The 20018-nt window shown below is 33.3% G+C and overlaps 1 protein-coding gene across 1 annotated transcript; it reads left to right on the top strand.

Annotated features, from left to right (window-relative positions):
• Positions 1-5303: 5303 nt before the first annotated feature.
• LOC131953047 (uncharacterized) lies at positions 5304-18497 on the top strand. The gene is made up of 11 exons (XM_059316038.1): positions 5304-5489; positions 5965-6093; positions 7528-7665; positions 7842-8042; positions 8698-8892; positions 9486-9728; positions 15040-15177; positions 15485-15619; positions 16235-16372; positions 17658-17792; positions 18289-18497. The coding sequence occupies exons 1-11, from the start codon at positions 5429-5431 to the stop codon at positions 18456-18458; spliced, it is 1683 nt and encodes a 560-aa protein (XP_059172021.1). The 5' UTR covers positions 5304-5428; the 3' UTR covers positions 18459-18497.
• Positions 18498-20018: the final 1521 nt, after the last annotated feature.

Below are 20018 nucleotides of genomic sequence, written 5' to 3'. Positions count from 1 at the left end.
ATTTAAAACAGAACATGTCATGTGACTTAAAGATGTATTTAAAATAGAACACGTCATGTGACTTAAAGATGTATTTAAAATAGAACACGTCATGTGACTTAAAGATGTATTTAAAATAGAACACGTCATGTGACTTAAAGATGTATTTAAAATAGAACACGTCATGTGACAGTGTAAAAACTACGAAAACAGGTTAACAAACACAACTTAATCTGCTGTGTAAATATATGTTCTTAGAATAACGCTCGATTATTATGAGATTTAATCATAACTAGTTGTAAATGCATTACTTGATGTGAACATATTTTTAACTTGAAAAGAAAAATCTTTCTAAAACATAAACAATATGCTTGTGCTTTATTAGTAAAATGGCTCTTCCATATAACACGCGAAGTAGTGTTTTTTTGTAAAAGGTACATTGCCATCTCATTATCTCATTTAACGTTTTCTCGATTTCGCATTTACTTAATTTTCAGCACTCGAATCAATAAGTCATTGTTACCCAAGTCACACAACTTTCCTCATGCATGTAACACTACACAATCTACATTCTTACGTTTTGCTGCTGTACACCTACAATATTAATATTTATGTAACACCCTAAACCTCCACTTTCTTGTTCTTCACACACACACACACATATATATATATACATATATATATATATATATATATATATATATATATATATATATATATATATATATATATATATATATATATCAATTATGTTAAAAATTAGGTATTCTTGCATTGTTATTTCAGACAAACGTGTATGGTAATTTTTAACAAAATCGCTGTAATTAAAGTGGGTCAGGGGGTCGGCGTGATCGAGTCGGTAAAGCTCATGGTTGCTAAACCGAAAAGTCTCGAGTTCGAACCCTCGGGCAGATGAGGCTCGTTAGCTGGGGATAGCCACTCTTCTAGGAGAGACAACTCCAAAAATTAAACAACTGCTGCCTTGTAGTTTGTTCTTGGTTGGACAAAGGCTATGGAAGCAAATCCAAAAAGATAAGCAGGCTGAAATCGGAGTCAATGGCCTCAATGCTTAATTGTGTTGGAGGCGTGGTCGAGTCGGCAAAAAAAATAATTATTGTCTCGAGTTCAAAGCCACTGGCAGATAAATCTCGATCCCCTTCAGCACTAATAATTAAGACCGAAGAAAGTGGGTCAAAATTGAATTGCAAGACATGCAATAAATCCACAAACAGACATGGTGAACTACATAAAAGGCTTCTAATTGTAGTAAAAAAGTATTATCTATAATTAAAAAGTGTGTATGTTTTATCTAGAAACTACTTACAATGATTTCTGTTGTAGATCCTGTATCTGTTGACATCTTGAGGCGGAGACAATGTTACACTCCAGTAAGGAAACGGATCCGAATAACCACTTGTTTGCGAACAAGGCGTGGTCAATGTGCCGTCCACGCCTTTATCCGAACTCCAAGTACTATACGTACTTGACTGAATAGTAGATTGACGAAGGGCTACGTTCCGACCTATGCCAAAATTTAAAATAATGCTACTTTTTTTTAACTTCATAATAATAAGCTTTTAAATGTATTGGAAATTTTAAAACAAACGGGCTTTCTTTAAATAGAGGTAATGGTCGCTAAAATAAGTAAGAGATTTTCATAACCCAATTCACCTCCACTGACGTAAACAGAACAGAGTGACCTGACACCGCCCCCTGTCACAATAACTTGTTGTACCATGACAGACAGGTCACAGCGAATGTCAAGTGTTTTATTGTTGATATGGCGTGTTTATGTGCGTTAATTGCTAACACGAAAGTCAAAAGGAAAAAAAAAAAACTTTTCCCTGTTTTAAATCTAAATCCTGATTTTATCATTCCTCATTTTTATTTCTTATCAAATTTGCAGCTAATCGTCTGTACATCTTTCATTTAAAAAAAAAAACCATGTTTTTCTAACTTTGTTAGCTGGAAATCAAGTAGCCTATGTACGGACTCAAACTAATCATAACTTATCCTATTTGAAGATGTTCAGTACTTTCTCCTTAATTTCCCAAAGACTGCACAGTCAGGAGGCTCTAGGACTAGGACTGATGTGCACTAAATTCACGATACAAATGGATTTGTGAAAATATTTTTAAAAATATGCAAGTCAGCGTATGAGTTCTTAGGATCATTAAAAAATTTATTACAGTTTTAGATAGGTGAACATAGCTAAAAACGTAAGTGATTAAATTTTATTTGAACTGAAACTGAGGAAGACATATAACCATGGGTGTTACGGGTCATTTGAATAGGTTAGAATAGTCTCGAACGTAGGGGGGAGTGCGTGTGTGTTGAGTTTACCCTACTGTGTAGTAACCCCGGTGTGTTTATGTCTTGTAATCCCAAGGTCGAATGCGGGTATAAAAGGGCGAGTGAACGAGTGTGGGGGGGGGGGGGGGCAGTCAGCGGTTAGTTAGTAGCGGCTAGGACGAGGGCTGCTCTGTTATGTGTAAAGAATTGAGACCGAATAAAAGTATTGAAGTAAACACGAATCGTCTCTTGAGTTGAAACTAACCCGAACGTAACAACGGGCATTTAAAAATCTTTAAACGAGGCCTACCAACAAAGAGTTCTCATGTTGTTTTTTATTAATGGGAATCATATTGAAAACAATAAATTTATTTAAAAAATTCACATATTTTCTTGGCTAACGAGAATTGTAATTTTAAGTGAGACAACGCGAGACTTACAATGCTCTCACGAAAACTACTTATTCGTCATATTTCGGTCCACTCCTAAGATTTTAATGCTTTAACTAAAAAAAATTTTCTCAATTGCACCTTTGCTATCGGCCTTTGCTATCGGCTTTTGCTATTGGCGCAATGTGCAGTTCTCAATTTTGGGATAAAATTACACTTTTAGTTATTGCTGTCTAAAATATCCTCCATCAGTTTTTGTCACCGCGTGTTTCTTGGACTTCTGCGTGAAATGACAAAAATTGTATTTGAATAGGCCCTAAATAGTAATTAGGCGGTACGTTTTTTAAAAAATAACGAATCTATGTATCTTTTAATACAAGATTGTCAATGGGTTTAATTTCTGCATATACGAAAAGCCAAAAAATAAAAATTCTTTTTGAAGAGATGCCTGGAAGAAACTCTAGTCGAGTAGTCGAGTAAATCGTAAATTAGATGATTTCAATTCAGTAAGGAATACACTACAAAGAAAGGTAGGCTTTCTCTAGTTGAAAAATCTTTAGTTTTTTAGGAATCTATATTACCACTCTAAAAGTGTTAATATATTATTATAATATTAAATCGGATGGAATTTATAACTAACCGTTAACTTTATTTTTTTTTCAAATTAGAATTTGTTATATTTAATCAATAATTATGGCAACGTCTAAAACAGTTACCTGTGTTTGATTTTTTGAAAGGTGTCCCTTTATTTAGGGGATCCAAAATTTTAACATTGACTTTGAGATTCTCGCTAATAAAAAAAAAGTGTCATCGAAATTGAACGGAAGTATGTTGTAATAACACTATTGCTTTTAGACTTACAAACAAAACATACAGTTAAGTGTTCAATAGGTAAAATATATTGTTTTCAAAAATTTACATAGCGAATATAAAAGATTTTAATATAATTCTAAGTAATCAAATTTAGAGCGTTTTATTGTGAATTTTAAGCTTGTTTTAGTTACACTTGGTTAATTTAGCTATTTTTGTGAAAGTTATTTCCCTTGAATAAAATTTTGGTATTTGGATTTTCAAATGGGAGATAATTCGTTGCTTAACTTTATATTCATTTCAAATTCCTGCACCTTAGGTTGACCGCTTACATATAAATACAACTTTATGTTATTATTGTAAAAAAATATATAGAGCTTGAGTTCTAAACAAAATAGTTTAGTAGGTTTTTTAGCATTATCAAGTTAAAAAACAAATACATCAGTAGCCGTTATAGATTGCAATACTTAATGTTAGTAAACATACAGTGGTAAATTAAACATCTAATTAATTGTCTTTTCATATTTTTCACCCTCTCCTAAAGGATTCAAGTACAACAATTTTAGGCTGGAATCTATATTATTTATAACCTTTTATTTTTCAAAAAACAAAAAATCGTTACATGATCACATAATAATAACATTTTACAATTATAACTAAAGACAGCCAAGCTTAAAATAGGTAAGTTCCGTTTTACTGCCAGAAACAGCAGCCTAGATATAGGGCTGGCGCTACCTATAAGGCGAACTAGGCGGCCGCCTAGGGCGCTATCCATAGAGGGGCGCAAAAATGTGTAATCACGATTAGTAAAAAGTACATAATAATTAATATTTTTGATTACATTATATAAACTTTAGACAGGATAATATACAAAGGCGTAACGATCTATTTAGGTGCCCAGGACGAACAATCAATTTTGCGCCCATCTTTAAATTAGGCCTATATAGTTATTCGCGTTGGGGAAAATACGTCCCCAACCGCCCTCACTAAGAAAGGTCGGAACGCTTTTTACCAGTCACTTTGCCTTTTTTTTATTTTGGTGTCACACAATTAGTATAGAAAACAATTAAATAAGTCCGTAATGCCAAGTAGCAGTAAAAATTCTTAATTTCGACTGTGTATAATTCAGTAATGAGCTTTTTATATTTTAATATCTCGTTTGGCACACCCCTTTGGGGCGGCGCCTGTGCAATTTTGATTTTTAAATAGGGCTAAGTCTTGATTTCGCTCACTTTTAATTAAATATTTTGTTAGCTAGGGAGATATTTAGATTTTCAAAGTAAATTAATTGTTGGCACCACAAGATCCTTAACAGAATTTTAAAATAATATTCTACTACATACGCACACGCACAAACACACACACACACACACACACACACATATATATATATATACATATATATATATATATATATATATATATATATATATATATATATATATATATATATGTATATATATATGTATATATATATATATATATATATATATATATATATATATATATATATATATATATATATATATATATATATATATATATATATATATATATATAATATGGGGGGGGGGGGTCGAAACAGATGTGCTGGGGGGGGTGCGTTTTCATACGTTTTACCTAGGGCGCTAAATAACCTGGCGCCGGCACTGCTTAGATAACAAATTATACGAAAAGATTAAAGTACGAAATACTTATGGTGTTTTAGAAAGCTAATATATAAGAGTTTTACAGTATAATTCCTTGTTATGGTAGGTATCGTACTGTAGCCCTTTGTGAAGTAACTTCCTAGTTGATATCTTATCGCGATGTTTGGTCCAATAATATCACGCAGTGGTTTTTGTTTTTAATTTTTCAGCATTGTACTTTAGGCCATTAAAGTTATACATGATGTGTTAAAATAAAAAGTAGATCTATGTGTAAATCCTTTTTCGATTGCTTTGAACAATGAAACAGAAATGAGAAACAGAATTATAACAGTAACGTTGTGTTGTTGTTTGTGGGTGTTGTCAATTCAAGGTAATTTCAACCTTAGATAATACTTTAAATATTGTACATTGTGCGCATGGGTAAACAATTCATAACGTTTAGGAAAGTTTGAAAAAAATGTAATACAATTAAATTTAAATTATTTCAAGGAAAAATTATTTATTTATTTATTTGAAATAAATTCTTTTGGAATAAGGTCTTTTAAAAATCTGTTAGTGTTCATTCTTCAGTTTAAAAAATTATTTATGAAACTTGTTGTAGACAAGCATTTCGTTCTCGCAGATCTTGGTTAAATTCTACGTTACAATGCAGCTGCCCATTCGCCTTGAACTTTAAAAAAAAAATGTTTTAATCGGTTATTAGAATTATCACTTAACACAAATCACATAGTTAAAATAAATCTATGACTTTTAAAAAAAAATATTTTTTATTGTGTGATTTTGAAATAAGAGAGGCCATACTTAAAGGCTTGGGTGAAATATTTCAATGTATTTTTAAATACCAGGTGTAAAATGGTTTGGACCAAATTCCCAATACATGTGTCACTGTGAGGGTGACCAGTGTGACGTCAGTGGTCAATGTGTCAACGGATCCAAGTGTGCTCGTGGCTGGTTTGGTATCAAGTGTCAGTATGGTAAGGTCAATGGTAATTATGGGATGGCTGAGATAAATATAGAACGGTAAGGTCAATGGTAAATATGGGATGGCTGAGATAAATATAGAATGGTAAGGTCACTGATTATCATGGGATGGCTGAACTTAATGTAGAATGATAAGGTCACTAACAATTATGGGATGGTTGAGCTAATTGTAGAATGGTAAGGTCGATGATAATTATTAATGTCTGAATTAAATGTAGTATGTTGAGGTCGATGATAATTATTAATGTCTGAACTTAATGTAGATTGTAGAATGTTAAGGTGGATGATAATTATTAATGTCTGAACTTAATGTAGAATGTTAAGGTCGATGATAATTATTAATGCCTGAACGTAATGTAGAATGGTTGTGTATTGCGTTCAGGTAATTATTTCGATATAATTTCTTGCTAATAGAAAAATATATCGGCATCAGCAGCTTCATCGATTTAATTTAATACATCAGTTTTTTTGGAATTGCGTGTCTTTCTAATCTTTTTATACGGATGCTATTTCTGAACTAAAATTTAACATAACTGTTGCGACAGGTTAGGGGTATTTATTAGTGCGGAAAGTGATGTGTATTGAAGTTAAAAGCTAAAGATTAGTGGGACATATAACTACAGGAAAAGGTTAGAGGAGTCTTCAATGGCAGTTATAGTGTTATCGTAAAGTTATAGCGGGTTTATTGTTATCATCAAGTCAACGTTTAGTTAGTCATCGTCTGGTATTGTCAAAGCAACAGGTAAGCGCACGATCTTCTTCTTTTTCTTCTTCTTTTTCTTTGTTCTTAATTTAGTGTTGGTACACGTGTCAACTGGTTACGCGCCATTGAGGCCATTGACTCCGATTTTAGCCTGCTTTTCTTTTTGGATTTGCTTCCATAGCTTTTGTCCAACCAAGAACAAACCACAATGCAGCAGTTGTTTGATTTTAGGAACCTCATCAGCCCGAGAGTGTATGATCAAGTCTTGATTTTGAGTCATTGAATTGATGTTAACTGTCTATGGCCTTAACGTTAAAATAGCAATCCACGACTATCGCTTTAGCTCACGCACAACATAGAGTGAGCAGCAGGTCTCAATTTTATTTATAGAGTTGGGTTAAAAATTGGAGGTGGTTTCAACTTGCAGGTGACATCTGAAGATGTTGTGATGCCATGGATACACTACAGGCAACAATGTGAAGGTTGAATGTGAAGCCATACTGGTCAAAGTCGCTGTGGTTCTACTCCCTCGCCTCACACTGTAGTTCTAGGATAGACAATGAACTTCTGGGCCAATGTAAACCACATTTTTTCTCACTGAAGTGTACGATTAACTGGGCGACTGCGACTTTGCAGATGGTCAACGGCAAAATATTTTTTTAAGTGTTGTAACGATATTATTTTAACAACACATGCAAATAAAAATAAATGTTCTATTTCCCAGTTGACTTGGCCTCAGGTTTATCTGACGTACTCACAGACGGCGATGACAGCACGTGCACGTCAGACACGGACATTGCCATCGTGGACTTGCGGGAAAAGTTCCCGTTTACCTGGCTCAGACTGGTCGTCATTGACCCAGGTGTGGTGGACTAATAGAACAAATGCTTTCATTCTTCTTTTATATATTCTGTGTTTAACAATGTCTGTACAGTATCTTATTGGGTTTGTTTTTTTAAAAGTATCTGTCTAAAAGAATTAGGTTTTATTTTGAACAAGCGTAACACCGGGACAGTTTGAATTTTCTGATTTTTACAGAAGCATCAAAACAGCTGAAAGTTTCTTTTCATGACTATCAAAATCATGGGACGCCGTCTGTGATACAGTGTAGCGGCATGAAATTATCCTACATCAACAATAAAACACTTGACATTCGCTGTGACCTGTCTGTCACGGTAAACCAAGTCATCGTGTCTGGGAGTGGTGTTAAGTCACTCTGTTCTATTTACATCAGTGGTGGTGAGTTGTTGTTTGTAGCCTATATATTCAAGTGTATAAAAATGCTTGTTTCAGAATCACATGTAAATATGCTACTATAATATGCCTATAATAAATGTAGTACGAAAATAGTTTGTTTCGGAAAAAAAATTTGTTATATTGATATTTATAATCACAACTTAGTGATATATCAGAAGAAGTCGACCTCACTAGTGGAGAATGAAATGCAATATAAAAAAATGTTCACGTCATGGGGGCTTAAATATAGGTTGGGGTAGGGGGTATTGTATGGAGGGGTTCGCGCAGCCATCCTGGCAAATCCAATATAGAAAAGTATTAAATCAATACTATTAAAATAGCTTTAAGTAAAGAATTGTAATTTAATAAGCCACATAGATTTTAATGACTTTGATTAAGATGATGATCTCACAAGAGAAATTATGCGGCTAATAACGTTAATGTAAGTTTATAACTCTACAAATGATAACAAGACTGTACAATTCCTACAGTTAGCACTTGTCTTTGGCCATTTCTATCTGTGTTCAGTATTGAAATAGTTTTAGTAAGTAAACTGGGAAATTATTTTCGCTTACGATGGGTTTTTTATGTTTGATCTGGCCAGTAAACCATACATTCGAAGGACAAAAAAGTATGACTTTTCACATTTAAATTGTAGGTCGAAATGTAGCTCTGCATCAAGCTACAACACAATCAAGTACTTACGTGGTAGGTTCAAGTTACGGCGTAGACGGCATCTACAGCATGCCTTGTACACACACAGTGCATACAACGGATCTGACGCCTAGCTGGAATGTAACGTTGTCGCCACCTCAAGATGTTAACCGGTACAGGATCTACAACAGATATGAATGTAAGTCGTCACTAAATATTGATGCACAATTTGTTTTTCTAGATCCTCTTTTCTTTGCACTTTATTACTTATATATATATATATATATATATATATATATATATATATATATATATATATATATATATATATATATATATATATATATATATATATATATACTACATGTATACCCGCGCTCAGCCGCGGTGAATCTTTTTTTAATGTACGAACTCGGGAACAGAACAACAAAAGAAAACGAAACGTAAACACAAACAAAACAAAAAACGCAAACACAAAAGAAACCAAAGGAAAACACAAAAGCAAACACAAACACAATGCAAACTCAAACACGAACGCAAACACACAAAAATTCAAACACAAACATAAATGCAAACACAAACGCAAACACAAACGCGAAACACAAACATTTTAATTAATTAATTGTTTTCAACCCTACTGTTATTCAAAGGTATCAATTTTTCTAGGAAGCTAAGCGAAAATATTACTTGACATTAAAAACCTGTATACGCTCTTGGTGTGGACAGATTATAAGATCACGCGTCTAAAAATACATGTTTATTTCAATTAAACGTTAACATGTCTATCCACAGCCTCTACTCTGACAGCTAGTGGAATATGTTGCCCAGAAAGGCTACAGAAATTTAAGCTCCAGTCCTACTCGTCCAGTGGACGGACTTTGTTTACTTACCAAGAACCAGGAACTATTGAGATTATTTACAACATCAGCACAGCTACACTGCAAGAGGGTGTCTCTAAAGTGCAGATTAGTACAACAATTAGAACTCTAAACTTTGGACCTATTCTGACTTTGTGTGAAGTTGAAATATATGGCGGTAAGTTTTGTCAAACTTTTGTAAATATGTAAAAGAAATCCGTTTTTTATAGTATATAAAATAAAATGTCTTTTCTAACAAAAAAAAAGTTGCTTAATGTTGCAATCTAGTATATTTTGGTGTCATCTGAACCCTTATTGTTAAATATACAGGTAATTTTGGGAGCTCAAAGCCGTTTTTTTAAATAAAAGGGATTAGGATTACAAGAAGCTGAGTCTGTGTTGTAAGCTGCAAACTAGACATTACCAATGTTCTCGGTGTACACTAGACTATCAGTTATTCTTGAATAACCGTGTGTTTAGGGGTCATCCATAAATGACGTCACGTTAGTTTGCAGATTTTTATCTCTCCCCTTCCCTTCCCACTGTTACACATTTTCACAAAAAGCCAGACCCCACAATCATAATGACGTCACGCCTCGGACATCATGGTTTTGTCTTTTAAAAACACCGATTTCAGTTGAGCATGGGTCTGACCACACTATCCATTCATATGCTGAGGTCACAGAAACAGGTGTACTTTACTTCGCCTGCCCCGTGTTACCTTAGTCCCGATAGGCAACTTTATCATTCACATCTAAAAAAAAATTAACATTGACATGATGTGTCTCGAGCCCGTACCACCTCATGGTAACTGTTACACTATAATCTCGGCCACCTAGGCACATACAATAAAGTGCAAATTTATTGGTTTAATTTACTTAGCATCTATATGTATAAAGCAAAGTGGTCGGTGCCCGATATGGCACTACCTGGCGCATCAGGCGCTTCAAATTTGGCAGGAACCTGCCTTGGGGCGATAGAACAGGGGGGGGGGGTGGAGGGCGGTGCCGGTTGGCCGCAACGTCTACGGAGAGGGGGTAAAAACTGACCTCGACTCACCGGCGCCTTATATAAGCTATATTACGAAAAAAAACTTCTGCCGAACGACCCCCCCCCCCCTTGATATTTTGTTAGGTGGTAGGAGAACGCCTAGGTGTGTCAGAAAAAAATCTCGTTATATCCGGGAAAAATCTAGAAATGGGTCAAAACTGACTAGTGGTATTTTCCTACATAATCTTTGTATTTTATGGGAAAAAGATAGGGTAATTTCAACACAAATTTTAGGCTACTTAACCTCTGTACATCTGGCTAATGTTTGTCATGCACTTCTATAGATGATTAGGCCGTATGGATAAACTGTTGATTAGACTCAAAGCCCTCGACGAGGGCTAAAAAATGACCGCTAGTGAAATTCTCATTATATGAGATATATATAAATAAATTGACAATAGATCCCCCTAATATTGTATGAGGTCTTAGACCGACCCTGGAGGGTAACAAAAAAACCATATTCCCGTTGGAAAAATACCTTAGGATCGTTAGATTTGTTCAGATGCTATATCTAATATACAAGCCTTCAGTACCCGTTACACGTGAATTATAGGCCTATATATTTTTTTAATGTGAAACATATTTGGAAATACTAAGTTATAAAATAGTAATTGATCAAAATGCAACACTACACGTTGAGAGTTTAGTGACAAAACAAAGAAATAACTAAATAGTTAAAAATGCGACGCATTTAAAATAACATAGACAACCAATACGTATTCGAAAAATTAAAACCAAATTATACACATTATTAGTCAACAGAACACCATATTAAATGCACACACAGATTAAAATACTTAAATGAGTCCGTTAAAAACCTGGCTATTCAATGGTCATTATGTTTTTTAAAAAAAGTAATTTGTATAAGTTTGACTGATAAAATTGTATATATTTCATAGCTTACGTCTTGATAAGTAGATCTATAGATCTAGATCTAAATCAAATTTGAATGAAATAGTTCCTTTCTTTATATTCTAAAATCGGAAGATTCACATATAAAAAAACAATTTGAAAACTGACTAGTGGTATTTCTCTACATAATCTTTGTATTTTATGGGAAAAACATAGGTTAATTTCAACACAAATTTTAGGCTACTTAACCTCTGTACATCTTGCTAATGTTTGTCATGCACTTCTATAGATGACTAGGCCGTATGGATAAACTGTTGATTAGACTCAAAGCCCTCGACGAGGGCTAAAAAATGACCGCTAGTGAAATTCTCATTATATGAGATATATATAAATAAATTGACAATAATCAAATTTGAATGAAATAGTTCCTTTCTTTATATTCTAAAATCGGAAGATTCACATATAAAAAAACAATTTGAAAAAAAAATTCAATAAGATTGTCGTGGTGTGTCTCGAACCCGTACCACCTGCGAGGTATCAAGTATACTATCATCTCATCTATTTAGGCACCTTAAGTAAAATGAAGAAGAAAAGACCTAATTAAAAAAAACATTACTTACACGAATAGGCCTATTCTTTCAAATTACTTTTGTCCCAAATTAGCCAATTCCATAGCTAAACAAACAAAGATTTGTATAAAATAATTAAGGCCTGAAATAGTTTAGTATATAAATTTATTATTGGAATAGATTCTAGAGTAGATATAGAGTCTAAATCTAGAATCTAGATCTTAGCGTCTACGTCTAGTTTTTGCGTAGATCTAGTCTAGATAAAAAATCTCTAGATCTAGAATCCAAATAGATAAAGTAAATTTATATGTTTAGGCCGAGAAAATCGTGTTGGATACATTTCATAGCTTACGTAGGTCTAAATCAAAGATGAATGAAATAGTTCCTTTCTTTATATTCTAAAATCTGAAGATGACGTCATTGGTTTTGTGCTCTTTTCTTAGTGTAAACATTATTGACGTTATTGAAAAATCGCGTACTTGTTACAACTATAAACACTTTTCTGGTTGCATAATTAAAATTGTTTTTCTACATTTGAATATGCCTTTATTTTTTTCTTTAAATAAAATTGTGTTTCTACATTTTCAACAAACGTCCGTATAAAGTTCTCCATATATCTCTGAAGATTCTGATATGATAGCCTGTGAAAATAATTGACGGACAGAGAGAAGTACGCACATGGGCTTTTATATATTAGGATAAACTTAAATTCTGTGTTTGGATTACTAAGAAATATAAGAAGTTAATAGACCCTATTCTTATAGTGCTAATAGTCTAAAGTGCTTATCGTGTAAATTTTTTATTTAAATAAATGAATATCGAAAGTGTTTTAAAACAATTTTCATTTTTACTTTCTCGTATAGAGAAAGTATTGTAATCGTGCAAAATAAAAATCGAGATTTTTACAAATCTCGATTTTTTACACCTCACTAATACGGAAAAACATAATTTTGCAATCTTGTCTGTATGTCTGTGTGTCTGTGTGTGTGTCTGTGTGTAAACACGATAACTTGAGTACCGTTACAGCTAGGTTGATAAAATTTCATAAATAAGTATTTTATCAAAATCGTAGATCCTGATCAATTTTTGAGTGATTTCCAATAACCGGAAATGGTACTTTTTCTACTTTTAATTTTTTAAAAGACTATAAATTGAGTACTATTTCAGATAGATAAATGAAATTTTACATGTAAGTAAAAGATCTAATTCTCTACCATCTGTCAAATTTTGAGTAATTTCCGTTGACCGAAAGTACTAATTTACGCTATTTCCGATTTCTCAAAAATCGCATGTAAATTTATAAAGTATTAATAATCTTTTTTCTACTAGATTTTATTCTATTTTTAAAAGTTTAATTAAACCAAAATCATGTCTATATTGCCATCCCACGTAGTTTTACATTAGAATATTCGAGAAAGTTTAGGGGAGATCACTCCCGGTTTATTTATAATGCGTTAAACTTCTGAATGGGCAACATGGTCTTCCTTGGGAGCCGCCTTATTTTATTGTTAATTATGAAAAATAAGTAAATGAATCAAGTCTTAGTGACTTCACTATAAAGTAATTGTTCTGAACTTTTATAATTAAAGTAGTGTTTCTACAAACACACAAAATATACAAATTTCTCGCTTTTAGTAGTATATAGATAAATAGATAGATTTAGCTGACATCGTGTTGCAACAAAATGTGTAACAACATGATGCGGATAACTGAACGTATGGTAAGAGGTTTTTAAAATTAGTTTGTACGGTAAATTGCTAAACATATTTTTAAAAACCATGTAGACTATATACAAAATTTCATTTCGCTAAATGTAGCTCAAAAATGATGGTTTATATACAGTTACTGTTAGATATTGTTATAATATATAATACATTAAATATTTTCTCCTGTATAACAATATTAAATTATGTTGAATTCCGCAGTTGTTTTAAAAACGTTTTAATGATTAATTCAGAAAACCAGTGTAAATTAAAATAATCGATTTACCAGAATTTAAGTGTATAGTAGTGATGATGTGTAATTTAAATTTCAGAATCAAGTAAAAGTATATATATATATATATATATATATATATATATATATATATATATATATATATATATATATATATATATATATATATATACAAGTATATTATATTTAAATTATTAATTCCCTTTCATAGCTGTCACATTTAAATAACAAATAAGAGAAGCAATTTCTTTTTAATTTGCTGGGTACAAAATTATTTAAATGAGATTTATGGGCACTAGACTATTTAAAAGGGAGCAATAAGTCTAGTAATGGGTGTGATTTGAACGTTTTTGCCTATCTTTCACACTACATGTCCTGTAGTAGTTTCTTGGTTTTTCCTCTACGCAACGGCGCTTGTTATTTACTGAAGTACAATCACTACTGTAGTAGATTTGACGTTTAAAACCGTTCAGTATAAATTTTAAAAGAATGTTTGTTTTATTCAATGTTCTCTTTCTTTATTTTTGTGTGTAGTCAATGAATGCTGAAAATGTTTATAGTTTACATTCTCGACGCAGTTACCTTTAAAATGTGAAATAAAGCTGTCAGGCAGGTCAGTTGTCAACACCTTAATATTACATTTCAGAGAATCTGGTCATTTCCCTTTAAATAGGTAACAATCAGCTGCCAAACTGGTCAATTTTTAATCCCTTAATAAGAAATCTCTGAATCTGGTATTTTTCCAGGTGCCTACAGCACCAGGGCTTTTACCTTATCAAATATCAAGTTTGTACCAGTTCTGCATGTGATCGATCTAAATCAAGAACTTAAAAAATGTATAGATTATGAAAGGCTGCGGTCAGTCTAGATCAGTTTTCGGTTAGTGATATAGCGATAATTTTCCTGCTAGAATTAGAGTGAAACTCAAACAATGGCAAGAGCAGTCGCTCTGCTCCATATCTGCAAACATCCGATCTAATCAGATGAATTCATAATCCACTTTGCTTTTATAAATAGAAAATAACAAAACTAAATTTTTCCTAATGTTTTTTTCCATACAAGAATGTCCTGTTGGGACATGGGGACTAGCATGTGAGAACAACTGTAGCAGAAACTGCTACGAGACATCTTGTCACAGAGAAACTGGTGAATGTGACAACGGCTGTCAGGGATTCGAGGATCCACCGGAGTGTACAAATGGTAGGTGCAATGTTTTCAATTTGTGTGGAAACAAACTATGTAAATAATACAGTCTATACACAAAGCATAGATAAAGGATATATATATATATATATATATATATATATATATATATATATATATATATATATATATATATATATATATATATATATATATATATATATATGTGTGTGTGTGTGGGGGGGGGGTGTGTGTGTGTGTGTGTATTCGTGTAAATGTTTACGTGCGTGTCTTTGTACGTCTGAGTGTGTTTATGGTATGGTTTACAAATACTAAACAACTATCTAAACCTCCCAACTCATAGCCTGTAGTGACGGAAATCACGGACACAATTGTCAAGAGATGTGTCCAGCGCGGTGTCAAGAGGTCAAATGTCAAACTGACACAGGCTACTGCTACAGCTGCAAGCCTGGATATCGTGGTGACAGATGCGAACAGAGTAAGTGTTGGATTAGGACATTTAGAGACCACTGTGTAGCTAATGGCGGTGTTGGTCTCGTACGATCCTCCAATGTAGGCATATTTAGAACGAAAAAGAAGTAAAAAGTAAATTAAAAATTCCCCATTCGGAAGTGGCAGTCAGTGAGAAAGATGAAATAGAGTTGAACTGTTTATGTGTATGCAGCATGAAAGGATGGTGTGATTAGTTCTATGCCCAGTACCATATATATTTTCTAAAGCGAATCAGTGGACTCACGGAAGTCCTTCTGACACAAGCCTGGGATCCGAACTCTAGGCTTCCGGGTTAACAGTCGTGCGCTCTGCCGCCCGACAAGACCGTCAGGTAGTGTGATAGTAAATATAATGAAGTGATAACAAGTTGGTTTTTTTTTAATTTACCATGAGCAACAATTACACAGAATGTATAAATAATGGGTGTCTAACAAATGAGCGATGATCTTAACAAGAGAGCGTTGCTCTGTATGACTAATGAATATCTAACTATAGAGCCTTGCTCTGTGTGACTAATGAATGTCTAACAAGAGAGTGTTGATCTGTGTGCCCATCAGTCATAGAGATGAACGCTCACATTTGAACATTGATCTGTATCTAGAATGCACCAACGGCTACTGGGGCGTCGACTGCAACCAGAAATGCAGCAGCCATTGTGCTGGCACAACGTGTAATGGACAGTCCAGTCACTGTGATCATGGATGTCAGGCGGGGTACCAGCTGCTCAACTGTACTCAAGGTGAATCCATGTATTTAAACGTAGAACGTGTTGGTTTAAAATTTAACTCTTTTTTTGGTAAACAGACTTTTTTTCAAACACGACCAGATGCTTAGGTATTTAACAGCTTATTTCTCTTTTCTGTTTTCATGACTTTTTTATTTTCATTTTTTTTTTCACAAACTTTTAAATTTGTTTAGCCTCAAGGATCTTTTGTTTTTGCAATAAGAGATTCATTTTTGTGTTAAACACATAGTTTAAATTTTAATTGCATTACTTTTCGAAAGAGTTCCTTTCTGGGGAAAAAAACGTATTAATAACAAACTTTTATGTAATAATACATATAAAATAAATATAAATAATACACAGAAAATAATAATACATAGAAAATAAATTATATACTACTATTTGAATAACTATAAAGAAAAGCATGGGTTACTTTAGTATCTATTGAATACCTTTACTAATATTGTAATATTTAGGAAGGGACCCACGCTTTTCTTTATAGTTATTAAAATAGTAGTGTATAATTTTTTTCTACTTTTTAGTGCATTATTACATAAAAGCTTGTTATTAAAACGTTTTTTTATTAATTTTTAGTACTTCACATGTTTTATTTACTCTAGAGTTGCATGACTAAAAACCATTGCGCACCTATTGAACGTGATGACGCGTGTCTAATAACGCGGAATAGTTTGATGAGACAGCCTACTAATTTGGACAAAATTTTAATTAATTCATAAAAAATTAACCAGGCAACCAATTATGTCAATTTAATGTCATGTTGCATTGTCTTCATGTCTTGACCCACGTACCAACTACGAACCGTATCTGTTTAGAAGTGCCTGCAATTTCGCTCGGGCGTTTCGATTTAGACAGACTGACGACAGACTGACGACAGACTGACGACAGACTGACGACAGACTGACGACACACTGACGACAGACTGACGACAGACTGACGACACACTGACGGCAGACTGACGACAGACTGACCAGGAAGTGAGTTAAATAAAAGCTTGTAAAAAGAATAAATTGATCTTTATAATCATTTTTCATCATTTAATTTTAAAACAACCTGTAAGTTTAATAGACGGCTATAGCACGTGCGCAATGTATTTTTAAATTTTATTTAAAAATATATATGTATATATTATATATATATATATATATATATATATATATATATATATATATATATATATATATATATATATATATATATGTATATATATATATAAAGTACGTCCATATAGTACATGCTTTTATTTTTGTTAAAAAACGAAAGAAATGTTTAAATAAAACAGTTTGTGAGAAAGGACACCACGGCATCAACTGCACACAGACCTGCTCACCATTTTGTCTAGACCGTGACTGTGATCCCGTCACGGGTGACTGCATCCGTTGTAAACCTGGCTTTCAAGGTCATACTTGCCATGAAGGTACTATATGTCTGACCTATTTGTTCAACTCTTTGGTAACTGTTACTTAGTTTTTGATGTCGGCGTGATAAAGTTCGTGGTTGCTAAAGTGAGTTCCAACCTACGGGCAGATGATGCTCAATAGCTCGGTGAGAACAACGCGCAAGGAGAGACAACTACAAAATCAAACAACTACCGCATTTTAGCTTGTTCTTGTTTGGACAAAGCCTATGAAAGCGAATTCATAAAGAGAAGCAGATTGAATACGGAGTCAAAGGCCTATATTGCACATAATAAGTTGACATATAATACTTAATAGTGAAGGAGGCAATCCCTTCAAACATTACAATTTAGAACGAAGAAGAAAATCAGTCCATCCCTCTGACCCACTTAGCTACGACACAGATTTAGCGAGGGGGGGGGGAGTAATCCGGGTACTGGAAGAAGAAGAAATAAGACATTTTTTAAATGTTTATTTTCGTTCAAATTTGATGTGTGAGTCTCTATCTGCCCCCAGCGTGTGGACCCACTTACTACGGCATGGGCTGTACACAGAGGTGCCCTGACCACTGCGCCGAACAGCTGTGTTACCCTGAGAACGGACATTGTATCGTGTGTGAGGACGGATGGACCGGTGACCAATGCCAGTTCAGTACATCCAACGGTTTAGATGTCGTCATTGGTTAACCTGTACGTGTATATCTACAAATACAATAAAATAGAACTTTGTATAAGAAAGGGCTTTCTGTTGTTTATGTTTGAACAGAGTACGTGTGATTAAATAATAAAAACGAATCACAAATTTTCGATAAACACGAATGAGTGAACTACTGGAATTATATAAAGAACAAGATGGTAAACTAGAATGGTGCAGGATAACTGGCTATGTTCAAGGCTCCAGGTTTGTAACCCTTTTTAAAATATCTGTTAGCTTTACAGTTAATTTATATACAACAGATCACGCCATGTGACTTAAAGATGTATTTAAAATAGAACACGTCATGTGACTTAAAGATGTATTTAAAATAGAACACGTCATGTGACTTAAAGATATATTTAAAATAGAACACGTCATGTGACAGTGTAAAAACTACGAAAACAAGTTAAGAAACACAACTTAATCTGCTGTGTAAATATATGTTCTTAGAATAACGCTCGATTATTATAATATTTAATCATAACTAGTTATAAATTCATTACTTGATATGAACATATTTTTAACTTGAAGAGAAAAATCTTTCTAAAACATAAAAAATATGCTTGTGCTTTATTAGTAAAATGGCTCTTCCATGTAACACGCTAAGTAGTGTTGTTGTTTTTTTTTTGTAAGAGGTACATTGCCATTTTCATCTCATTTCACGTTTTCTCAATTTCGCATTTTGCTTAATTTTCAGCATTCAAATCAATAAGTCTTTGCAACCCAAGTCACGCAACTTTCCTCATGCATGTAGCATTACACAATCTACATTCTTACGTTTTGCGGCTGTAGGCTACATCTTTAATATTAATATTTATGTAACACCCTAAACCTTCACTTTCTTATTGTACACAGTTGTACGTAAAACGTGTATTTAAAAGTACATAGAGTAAAACGCAACAATGTATATATAGGTATTAGAAACTTTAATCTGTAATCAGATTGGATTTAACTGGAGTGATAAATTATAGTGGCTTGAAAAGGTGTTAATGTTTACATCTTTTCGTTGTTTCCATAGCAACAGTAAACGTTAGTATTTGTTTTATACTATTTTTGACTACTATTGTCACATGGATTCAATAAAGACAAGGGAAATAATTTTCCTTGAAAGGTGGTATTTAGACTTAAATTATTTTTATGCAATGACTTTGTTTATTTGCAGAAAAAATATATTTATATACATTATTTGTATCAATGAAATAATAATATACGATGTGTATAGTCCACGAATTTTCGACAATCACAAAGATGACTATCTGACACAAAGATCAATTTTTATTGAATGGTTATATATGCACAAGTTAGCCAATGAGTCTACTTGAATATGTTGGATGTTTTGATCTCACATCGATCACCGGTCCAGCCCTCCTCACACCCGAGGCAGTCTCCATTCACTTGGTAGCACAGCTGACGAGCGCAGTGGTCAGGGCACTTCCGGTCACAGCCCAGGCCGTAATACGTGGACCCACAAGCTGAGGGGGTGACAGAGACTAAGGTCACACAGGGCATTTCAACAAAAGAAACCAAATTTACAAATTTAAAGTATGCTG

This window comes from Physella acuta, unplaced genomic scaffold (genome assembly GCF_028476545.2).
Source record: "Physella acuta isolate Inbredline_101_S28 unplaced genomic scaffold, ASM2847654v3 ptg000902l, whole genome shotgun sequence".
Classification (NCBI taxonomy): domain Eukaryota; kingdom Metazoa; phylum Mollusca; class Gastropoda; family Physidae; genus Physella; species Physella acuta.
This window is presented reverse-complemented; position numbering and strand designations above follow the sequence as displayed.

Bases quoted from the DNA above. Each gene is read 5' to 3' on its own strand.
- LOC131953047 (XM_059316038.1), top strand. From the start codon at position 5,429: ATGAGAAACAGAATTATAACAGTAACGTTGTGTTGTTGTTTGTGGGTG. The intron at 5,490-5,964 runs GTAATTTCAACC...TTTAAATACCAG, and splicing joins GTGGGTGTTGTCAATTCAAG to GTGTAAAATGGTTTGGACCA. The intron at 7,666-7,841 runs GTGTGGTGGACT...TGATTTTTACAG, and splicing joins ACTGGTCGTCATTGACCCAG to AAGCATCAAAACAGCTGAAA.